Here is a 10,852-nt window from a genome sequence, read left to right on the forward strand (position 1 = left end):
CTTGCCCTGCCACTCAGCCTGGAGCTTCCCCCTGCACCCCGGGGTGTTTTGAGCAGGTGTCCATCCCAATAACCAAGGGGTGACACCCTGTGGGGATGTTCCTGGGTAAGGAGTGTTCTGCTTGGCTCCGGGGGAAGGAAAGGAGCAGGTGATTCCTCAAAATGACTGAGATTCCTCCTGCTACTGCAACTCAGTGAGCAACAGGGTAACAATGTGATTTTTCTGAAATACCAGAAAATCCTGCCAATGATTGTCTGACATCTGCCCAGTTCCAGCACGTCTTAATGTGAGGAAAAGGGTTGGAAGAGGATTCCAGGAATGACTTGGATAAGGGGCATTTAAAAGTAGATGAGGCTGATGTCTTCTATAATAGCATCATTCTGCTTCCATCTCTTTCTCCCAGCATGGTCACCTGGCTGTGGGGAGGATTTAGGCTCCTCAAAACTCTCCTAGGACCTTTGAGTACTTATGTGGGTGAAAATGGTGAACACACTGGGCAGGATGGATTAAACTGTGCCATGGGAAGTGAGAACTGGCAGCAGAGAGGAGGACAACATGGAGGAACTGGAATTTCTGAGTGTTAATGATGCTTGTTGTACATCAGCTCTTTAGCGGGGTGGGTAGTATGGACAAGAAGGGAAGGATCCCACCTCACTGTGCAATGGAAGTGCATGTGGGATGTGGTTTGTGGGTGCTGATGGGAGCAGGGAGCATTGATGGACCTGCAAGGAGCCCAGTGCCACGTGTGTCTATTGTAACCTTGATTTCAGGGAGGGACAGGCAGTGTGGTATGGGGGGAAAGGGGGTGCTAGGCAGTGAGAAGGGTGTCAGGGTGGGCGAGGAATGAGGATGGAGGGGAGGATGTGGGGCACAGCGGAATTAGGATGGCAAGGGGGATGGACAGAATAAAGGATGGGTGGCAAACAATGGAGATGGCAACACAGAATCCCAGACTGGTTTGGGTTGGGAGGAACCTTAAAGCTCATCCAGTCCCACCCCACTGCAAGGGACACAAAGGCAAGGGACACCTCCCACCAGCCCAGGCTGCTCCAAGCCCCATCCAACCTGCCCTTCAACACTGCCAGGGATGGGGCAACCACAGCTTCTCTGGGCAACCTGGGCCAGGGTCTCACCACCCTCGCAGCAAATTTCCTCCTAATGTTTAACCTCAATCTCCCTCTTCCAGTTTAAAACCTTTCCCCCTCATCCCATCCCTCCCTGCCCTTGTCCCAAGTCCCTCCCCAGGTTTCCTGGAGCCCCTTCAGGAACTGAAGATACTCAGTGCAATGTGGGGCTTTGGCTCCTGGACATGAAGTCCTGAATGTCCTGTCAGCAGTGGGATGGTGGTGGGTCAGACCTGCTGCAGGGTGGGTTCTCCCTGTGATGCCCAGCTGGGGGGTGGGAGGGCTGGTTCTTTGGGACATTAGCCCCAGAAAAGCCTGGGTGAGCCTGGGGAAGGAGGAAGCAATTTTGCCAGTAAGTAAAGGTGCTTTAACAGCTTAGGGGGGTTGTGCTGCTTTTGTTTGCCTTACAAAGGGAGTTCTTTGCATGCAGGATCTTTCCACATCTAGAGAAAAGACAGTGATTGAATGGAGAGGTATGAGGAGCCACAAAATATTAGATGCTAGGGGTGTGACAGCAAGGAGAAGGGAGAAAAGCAGCAATACAAGTGAGATGAGGAAGGCCAGTGCTGTGCAGTTGGTAATTTTACTGTTAGGGCAGCCAGAAGCATCGACATGGCAGCAGCTTAAATGCTGGGGTGATGCTTGTACAAGGGGAACAAGGTCAGTCTGAGTGCTGCAACCTGCCCTTGTTCTTCTGTTCAAGGCGCTTGGCCAGCTCTGGTGGCTTCAATGTGCTTGCTGCCTGCTTGAGAAGTTTCCATGGGTCTCTGCTGCTTGGGGGGGTGCAGGGGCACAGGCTGGGTGCAGGGGCTCTGATGCTTCCTTTTCCCTCTGTTCCCGTGCAGGACACAGGCAGAAATGGCCCACACGTGTCGTGGGACCATCAACCTGTCCACGGCCCACATCGACACGGAGGACTCGTGTAACATTGTGCTTTCCAACGGGGGAAGGACCTACCACTTGAAGGCCAACTCAGAAGTGGAGAGGCAGCGCTGGGTGACAGCCCTGGAGCTGGCCAAAGCCAAGGCCATCCGCATGAGGAACAACCAGTCAGGTAGGGCGCGTCTCGGCATGCAGCTGGATCCTTCTGGAAACCTCCTCACCAAGGAGCTCTTCTGTGCTTGCTAAATCGTGCAGAAAGCCCTGGCAGATCCTATTTCACAGGCAGTTAAAATGAGCGGGTGGTTCCCAGGGACACATGGGGTTTTCAACAATACTTTGTGCACCAAATGTCATCTCATCTGGTCGTGCAGCGTTGAGCAGGTCTTGAAAAGCCCTGGGAATGGCTGTGGATTGGAGAGAGCCAGTGAAAATGAAGTGATGATGCTGCTTCTGGAAGGCAAAGACGTGTGTGCTCTTCTCCGGGAGACTTGGGGTTGGTCTGTGAGGACGGGGAGTGCTGGGAGAGGCTCTCCAAGAGTCACCAGTTCACCCCGCAGAGCCAGAGCTGTGCCTTTCCATTCACCCAGAGCTCAGGGTAGTTTGATGGATGAATGATATGCATTTAGCTGAGTTCCCTTCTCCCCCATGGGGTGCTATTTATTGGTGTACATGTGGGACAGCTGCATTATGTGAAGCTGTCACATCCCCCTGCCTGTCACACAGCTCCTCCTTGGAGTGTCATTTTTACTGCTCCCTGGTGTAATGGATCGTTAGGTGCTAAACCAACAAAATATTTCAGTGTTCATAACTCTTCCGGGATTAATGTTTGGTTTTCTTCCACAAACAAGCATGGCTTAAGGTTGCAGAATACCAAGCCCATGGCTGTGTTAAAAAGCTGGCCACCCCTTCTGGCCATCAGGCCCTGGGGTGGGGTGGGGGCTGCTGGCTGTGCTGCCGCCAGGGTGTTTGTCTTCACATCAAAATAGCAAATGCAGAGACTTCCTGTCCTAAGGCTCTGGAGCTGCTGAGTTCCCAACTTCAGCCAGCTCAGGCTGTGCTGTCAGGGCACAGGGTGGCAGCAGGGCTGGCTCAGCTGTTTGTGGCAACGCTGAGATCCAGGCCAGGGTGCTGACACCACCAGAACAAACTCCTGGTGTTCCAAACTATCCCCTGGACTGAGAGGTTGAAACTCTCTAAATGAGCACAGAATCCTTCTGCTGTGGGGGTAGTGCTGGGGACATTGCTGAATTACTTCACACTGTAATTTTCACCTGGCTGATGGTGTTTTGACCCAATTAGAGATCTTTTAATTAAGATAAAGGATGGATGTGTGTTAGGTTTGACTGTTTTGCTTGAATTGAAAGAAGACTCCTAGTGTTGTGTCCCTGTGAGCACTGGGCATTGCACAGAGCCTGGGGTGGGTGTTCATAAGCAGAGGGAGCTGGCTCTGGGTTGCTGAGCAAGTCCCTAGCTCCTGCAGGTCTGCTCGCCTGGGAGGTCTTCAGGGTTGACTCCTCTTATCCTGAGTGATCCCCAAAACCCTCGTGTTGCCCAGGGCTGCTCCACAGACCCCCCCGTTGAAGCGTTGTGGCTGGTGGGTGCAAAGGGTGGTGAGCAGCTGTATGGATTCATGCAGACAAGGAGGGAGCATTGATGGATCTGGGAGCCCAGAGACAGTGAGAACGTTGCAGGGGGCAGGTGAGGAGGATGGAGAAGCAGGTTTGTGTCTAATGGTGCCGGCCTTTCTGGGGAAGGACACAAGGAGATCTCCATTCATGGGCCCTGCCTGCAGCCCTGCCCACTGCAGGGGGACGTGGCAGGAGCCCATCCTTGGCATTTTCATGGGGACCCAGGAACTTGGGGGCTCCGGTGGAGGTGGCACATCTGGGGAGGAGATGGCTGGGTTAGAGTCACTGCTTCTGAGGTGTCTCCAGCTGCTGAGTGCTGGGGCAGTCTTGTGTCTGAAGCAGCTTTTTGGCTCTGTATGACTGAGCGGGTGAGGAGCACCCGGGAGAGGGAAGGGCTGTCCTTTCTTCCTGGTGCTTTGAGGCCCTTTGGAGTCCTTCTCTCCTTGCATCCAAATAGGAGCAGTGTGTTTGTGTGGAATTATTAAAAAAAAAAAAAAAAGAAAAAAGCTTGACCTCTTTTTGGGAATGTTTTAACAATGAGCCACACTGAAGTCACTGCTGGACATAGAGTTGTGAGTTGGGGCTCTGCAGTCACTTGTGTTCCTGCAGAGGTCAGTGGTCCCTCACTGCTCTCCTGGCACTGGGGGTTTGGTGGGGAGCAGGGCTGGCAAACCCAGTTAACTCTGCAGATGTCTTGGCTACTGGGAGACTGATGAAAAGAGGCTTTTTGGCCCAGTAGTTCTCTCGAAATAAACGGGCACAAAGGTGTTTTTAACTGGACTGCTGGCCAGCTGGGGCTGTGCACCAAGAGGTGCCGTTCTCACAGGAACGATTTTTGTTTCTATTTTTAAGAAATAGCAAAACCTGTACCCAAACAGAGTATGATATGGGAGACTTTGCTGTTCCCTCCTGTGTGTAACTGGAGGAGCTCTGGTTTCCTACCCAGGGCCGGGACTATTTTGGTAGCGAGCTGGGACACCAGTGACTACTGGTAAGTGTCAGGTGAGAGAGTTTGCTGTCCTCATCCTGCCTCACTGCTGAGAAACCTGCCTAGTGACACCGGGTGGATTAGCTGCAGAAAGTGAGAGTAGGGCTGAGCTGCTGGTTTAACTCTCTCCTCAATCCCCACATGGTGCTTAATTCCTCTAAAATAGATGTGTGGTGTAACACGAGGACAGAAGGGTCCCAGGCCCAGCTGGGTGTCTCTCCTCTAGCCTCTGCTCAGCCAAACCTCCTGTTCCTGTTTCTGTTTGGTTTCATAAAGCATTGGTGAAGTTGTAGTAAACTTAGGTTGCCCACACAGCATGCAGCTGGTCACCCCTTGGGAAGAGCTGGTGTGGACTTGGTGTGGCCCTGAGCTGTTTGTCTGTCCTAAAAATTATAATCTGTCCTGCTCCCTGTCACTCTCTGTTTGTTACTGTCACTTCCTGAATAATTCCTGCCTTCTCCACTAGGTTGGACATGAGGAGGGAATTCTTGGGTGTGAGGGTGGTGAGAGCCTGGCCCAGGTTGCCCAGGGAAGCTGTGGCTGCCCCATCGCTGGCAGTGTTGAAGGGCAGGTTGGATGGGGCTTGGAGCAGCCTGGGCTGGTGGGAGGTGTCCCTGCCCATGCAAGGGGTTGGATCTAGATGATCTTTAAGGTCCCTTAATGAGTCTGGGATTCTAGGATTTGGGGCTGTGTCACCTGAGAGAGAATTTGCTGTGTGACCGACACCCCAGTGTGGCTGTGTGTGGTGTGGGTCTGGGATTTGGGATAACAGAGATTGACTGCTTTGGTTGTCTTGTTGTTCTTACTGCCTTAATTGGTTGATTTCTTCTTGGCAATCAAGGAGTTATTGAAAGGAGCTTTACAGGGATTGTCTGGAGACTCTGAAACAGGAATGTTGAGCGGTGCAAAGAGGGAAGGAGGAGGGGTCAGTACTTGTGTACTAGTGTTAAAAAGGATTCATAATAATTATTCCTCAGTTTTCCCTTTAGTTGCTCTATTGGCAGTGTTGGTTTTGTTGCTTGATGTATTTTCACTGTTATTTTCCTCTTTCCAAGGAAGGGGTTTGTTTGCAAAAGTCATTCTGACTTGGGAATGTGCTACCGCCGGAGCATCTGCAGCCCTCCCAGCCCGCTCTGTCAATTGTCCCCTTGTTGCTTCCCCCTTCCCTCACAACAAGCTCCTGGCCAGGTGGCCTTGTCTTGTGCTTGTGCTCTGGTCATGGTAGGACCAAACAATCCCCATCGTTGTTGTCCTTGTGTCCTTGATGCCAGCTCAGTGCTTGCTGTCACAGCTCTTGCTATTTCCAGCTCTTTCACAAGCACGCTCCCTCTTCCCGTCCTCCTGGTGATGTTTCTTTATCCCACTGAGGACTGTTTTCCCCTCTGTCCACAGGGCTTGTGGCTGGAGGAGGTTCTGGCTGCCAGCACCCAGTTGCTTTCCTCTTCTCATTGCCCTTTTGATCCTTGGAGTCTGGATTTTCCCAGGAGAGCCAGCTGCTGCTAACTGTGCCTGGAGCTGCTGCCATGGAAAATGGGATTGACAGTGTTGCTGCAATGGAGCCGTTTCCTTGGATTTCCCACTCCTAATGATTCCTGTCTCTTTCCAGTGCCTTCTGCTGCTCAATTGTGTGCCCTCCTGCAGCTGGCAGGATGCTCTGCCTTTGCTCTTCCTTCTTCAGCTGGAACCAGGATGGGTTGCTCTGTCTTGGCCATCGCTGTCAAGCTGCACTCAGTGCTTCAGCTTCTCTGTGCTGGGCAGGGTGCATTTGGAGGGTGGCAGAGCCTGTGGAAATGGGGGTGGTGGGCTACCAGAGCCATCTCTAGTTGCTTTGGTGGACTTCTCCCACCCTCTGTTCTCTCCAGGGTGATACTTTTGATCTCTTAATCTTTTGCTTTCAGTAGTGGATACGTGACCTGGGAGGAGAGACCATACAGACAATCCTCACTTCCCCAGCCCCTCGGTGGGGTGGCTGGTGTCACAGCCCTGGGCAAAGCCCCATCCTGGTGCAGGGCTCAGGCACAGTCTCCTGCAGCTCCTTTCCTCAATTGCCAAACCCTTGCCTTGCCACAGGAACGTTTTTAAGTGTGGGGCAAGATCTGCCCCCATGATGGGACAAGGTTCTTGGGCATCTCGTGAGGAGCCAAGTGCCTCTGTGAGACAAGAGAAGAGCTTTGGGGCTTGGAGGTGCAGGAGGTTGCTGTGGTCCTCCCCATCTGCTGGGGCTGAGCGCAGGGGGAATTCACAAGTGATGGGACTGTTGGCAATGGCCCCAAACTGAAGCACTGACTTCTGGTAAAATACAGGTGGTTGAAGTGCTCTGAACATGTATCTGGCACCTTCTGGGAAATTCAAGTGTTGGGAAGGAAAAATAAGAAGTGATTGTCTGTTTTTGTTCCATCAGTCTGGGAATTTTTCTCGGCTGGAGAAGTTTGTTGGCCTTGAAATGGGAGGCCCAGGGGGATAGTTCCATGTGAGATTGTCTGGATACCTGCAGCTGAGGAGATCCTGTGGGATGGAATGGGCTGGGAACTGTCTAGGGTCTGCACAGCCTCCAGCCTGCTCCCTTCTTCAGCCTGGCAGTGCAAACAGGAGGAGGATGGGAGAATCTCAAGGATTTTCCTGTATTTCACAAGCCAGGACAACACGCAGCTCGCCATCCCCTTTTTTTTTTTTTTTATTTGCAAATCTGTTTTTAATCACCTTGTGATTTCCACTTCACTTGCATGTCAGGGTAGAATTACCCACTCAGTCTGGTGCTGCCCTTCCCCTGTTCCTCAGGTGCAATCTAGGTCAGAGATTGCTCAGTCTCAGATCTCATTGGTGATAATAATTTATAGTGAAGGAACAGAGAAAATGGTGCTTATGTGATGGCAGAAATGACCCATCCCAGCAGGGAGCTCAGGGCAGCCACCTTGGCTGCTGCGGCCTCGGACTCCAGAGTGAGCGCAGGAGCCGCTGCTGCTTGGTGGGGCTGCCTGGGCTCCTTGGCAGAGGGTTTAATGTGCAACAGCTGTGGTGAAGGGCAAGGGGGAGACTGGTAAAATGCTCCCAGATGCTCTCAGAATTTACCAACCCCCTGGGGAGCACTGTTGGGGGAGCAGAACGTGTCAGGGTTGCGAGCAGGTGGGATATGTGTGGGGTTTGGGAGCAAGGAGGGAAAATGCTGTCCCAGCTCATGGTGCTCTGCTCTGCTTCTGGAGGCTGCATCTGGAATACTGTGTCCAATTCTGGGCTCCCCAGTTCATGAAGGACAGGGAACTACTGGAGAGGGTCCAGCACAGACCACAGAGGTGCTGAGGGGCTGGAGCATCTGCCTGTGAGGAAAGGCTGGGAGAGCTGGGGCTGCTCAGCTAGAGGAGGAGGCTGAGGGGGTATCTCATCAACACTGATCAGTATCTACAGGGGGTGTCAGGGGATAGGACCAGACTCTTCTCAGGGGTGCCCAGTGAGAGGACAAGGGGCAATGGGCACAAGCTGGAGCACAGGAGGTTCAAATTAAACATGAGGAGAAACCTCTTTCCTGTGAGGGTGACAGAACCTGGCACAGGCTGCCCAGGGAGGCTGTGGAGTCTCCTTCTCTGGAGACATTCCCAACCTGTTTGGATGTGTTCCTGTGGGATCTGCTCTAGCGGATCCGGCTCTAGCAGGGGTTGGACTAGATGATCCCCAGAGGACCCTTCCAACCCCCCCGCCCCACTCGTGACCCTGCAGAACATGCCTTACCCCTGCCTGGCAGCACAGGTATGTCCCCACCACCTCAGTCCTGCTGTCTGGGGGAAGGTGCTGGGGGTGGAATCCTGGTGCTTCACTTTCTGAGCAGTTGCCCTGCCCTTCTGAGCTTGGGCAGATCTGGGGCACAGACTCAGGAAGCAGGTTGTAAGGCTTCTAAAATGCAGGTGCAGGAGAAGTGGGCTGTGTGTGGTGAGCTGTGCTCCGGGGGGTGACCCAGCTCCCTGCAGCTGCTTTTTTTTAGCTTTTTGGGCTCCTGTGTACTCAGTGACATAGGTGAGGCTGCTTTCATACACCCTGAAATGAAATAGTTGAGCCTTGCCAGTGCAGAGAAGGGAAGGGGTGAGGAATTTCTAAGGACTGCAGCAGCAGCAGGAGCCTTTGCTCCCACACGGCTGCCTGGGAAGGTGCTCCTGCTGGAGGAGGGGGAATGGGATGTGCAGCAGGAGGGGATCAACTGTCAGCCAAGACCTGAGATGTGCAGCAAGGTCTGTGAGATGCCACTGATTTTTTAGAACTTTTGGAGTGAAAACTTGTTTTCATGGTGATCTTCAAGGAAACCTTTGATTTTATTTATGAATTTTTAAATTTTAGTTTTTGAAGGACAGGACAAGCATTGCTGAGAAATTATAACCCACTTGGTTCCTTTTTAAGCTACAAGTGTGTGAGTGCTGCTGTGGCTCCTGTGCAGGATCCTCTCTGCCTGGGGCTGCTGCTGGTGGCTTGCAAGTATTCTGGGTCTGCTGACTCCTGCTGGCACCGTGGTGCTGCCTGGAGCCCCCCCAGCCATTGCAGCCCCTTCTTCCCTCTGCAAAGCTGGCAGGGTTGTGCAAGGGGGACCTGAGATGGGTGCAACGAGGGAAAAGGCTCTTTTTGGGCTGAGCTGATGTGTGAGGAGTTTGGTGCAAGTAACACAGGGAAGGAAAAATCCTTCCTGATCCCTGCTCAGTCATTCGTTGTGGCTGTAGGAGGTGGAGGTTGGACAGAGTTAAGGGGCTAAGGGAGACTGTAGCAGTAGGTACCAGCTCATTTCTCCCCTTGGCAAGCTGAAAAGCAAATGCTTCACCAGCAAAAATGGGAGAGGGATAAATATTTACTGTGGGGGTTGTGCTACTGATGAGTGGGTAAGTATCAAGGAACAGCAGGGACAGAACACTTGCCATTTTGCTGTGCTCATACTTACTACAAATTTGTTCTTGTTTTCAAAAGGGCTGTATATTGTGTTGCTGTTTTATTCCTGTGCCCATGTTCTGTGTTTCTTTTTATGATTTCTTGACCTCTCACCCTGCACTCTGGACAGTCACCACTATGTGCTGTGTGTGAGGACATGGCCTGAGCAAGTGTTATTTCCATAATTTCATGTTTTTCAGCTGCTTGTAAATAAATGTTTCCTTTGTCTAATGCTTCATGGCTTTTTTTGGTTGCTTTTATTTGATTTCCTCACTTCCACACATTTCCTTGACAAAAGGATTTATCACAGTCTGCAAGCAGTTCATCAGGACAGCAAAGCAGAAATTGGTGCAGCCTGGGAAGCCGTGCACACAGGATCACAGCATCACCAAGTCTGGAAAAGACCTTCAAGATCATCAAGTCCAGCCCATGACCAACACCCCCACATCTCCAGACCACGGCACTAAGTGCCACCTCCTGCCTTTCCTTGAACACCTCCAGGGATGGTGCCTCCACCACTTCCCTGGGCATTCCATCCAATGTCTGATCACCCTCTCCATGAGGAAGTGCTTCCTAATATCCAACCCAAAGCTTCACTGGAGCAGCTTGAGGCCATGGCCTCTTGTCTTGTTGCTAGTTGCCTGGGAGAAGATCCTGACCCCCCACCTGACCACAGCCTCCCTTCAGGTCCATTCCAATGTCTAATCACCCTCTCCATGAGGAAGTCCTTCCTAATATCCAGCTTAAACTTCCCCTGGAGCACGTTTTACCTGAACTTATGTTTCATTCTTTCACTTGGTGAGTGACAAATGGCACTTGGTTGCTTCACTTGGGTTTGAAGCAGCTTGTGAAGGGTCCTGTCCTTCACTTGCAGGGATGAAGTTTTGCTTCTGTGTCCTTTCGAGTGTGTGAAGGAACCAAGGAGCTGTTGCCTCTGCACTAATTTGGGCAGTAGGTGGGGCATGGCCTGGTGCTGGCTGCTCTCCAGCTCAAAAGCCAATGCCATGGAAATGCTGAGACCCAGGCAGAGCAGCCCATGGCTTGGATCTGCTCCTGTGCCCCATTGTGGGGGGGATTAATCACCTGATCCCTTTGGCTTTGCTCTGCACCGTGTTGGCTGCTTTTGAACAGGACCTGCAGGAGAACAGAGGCAATAGCTTTGGTTTGCATTGATGTTGGGTTTTTTATCCTTTTGAATGAGGAGGTGGCAGGGGTTGGTTTGCAGACAGGGTGCACCAGGGTCCTTGGAGCAGTCCGGTGGAAGCAGAGGGCTGGGGTGCTCCTTGTACTGCCATAGGGACTGGCAGCCTGGGGCCTGCCTCCCTCCCCCT

At 52.3% G+C, this 10,852-nt stretch overlaps 1 protein-coding gene across 1 annotated transcript in view; it reads left to right on the forward strand.

Annotated features, from left to right (window-relative positions):
- LOC104394734 (oxysterol-binding protein 2-like) overlaps positions 1-10,852 on the forward strand; it is a 98,812-nt gene that overhangs the window by 17,363 nt on the left and 70,597 nt on the right. Inside the window, exon 2 of the mRNA XM_010004369.1 lies at positions 1,970-2,178. Coding sequence (XP_010002671.1) covers positions 1,970-2,178 — 209 coding nt within the window. The remainder of the gene's footprint in view (positions 1-1,969; positions 2,179-10,852) is intronic.

Source organism: Chaetura pelagica, unplaced genomic scaffold (assembly GCF_000747805.2).
Source record: "Chaetura pelagica isolate M959 unplaced genomic scaffold, ChaPel_1.0 scaffold149, whole genome shotgun sequence".
Taxonomy (NCBI): domain Eukaryota; kingdom Metazoa; phylum Chordata; class Aves; order Apodiformes; family Apodidae; genus Chaetura; species Chaetura pelagica.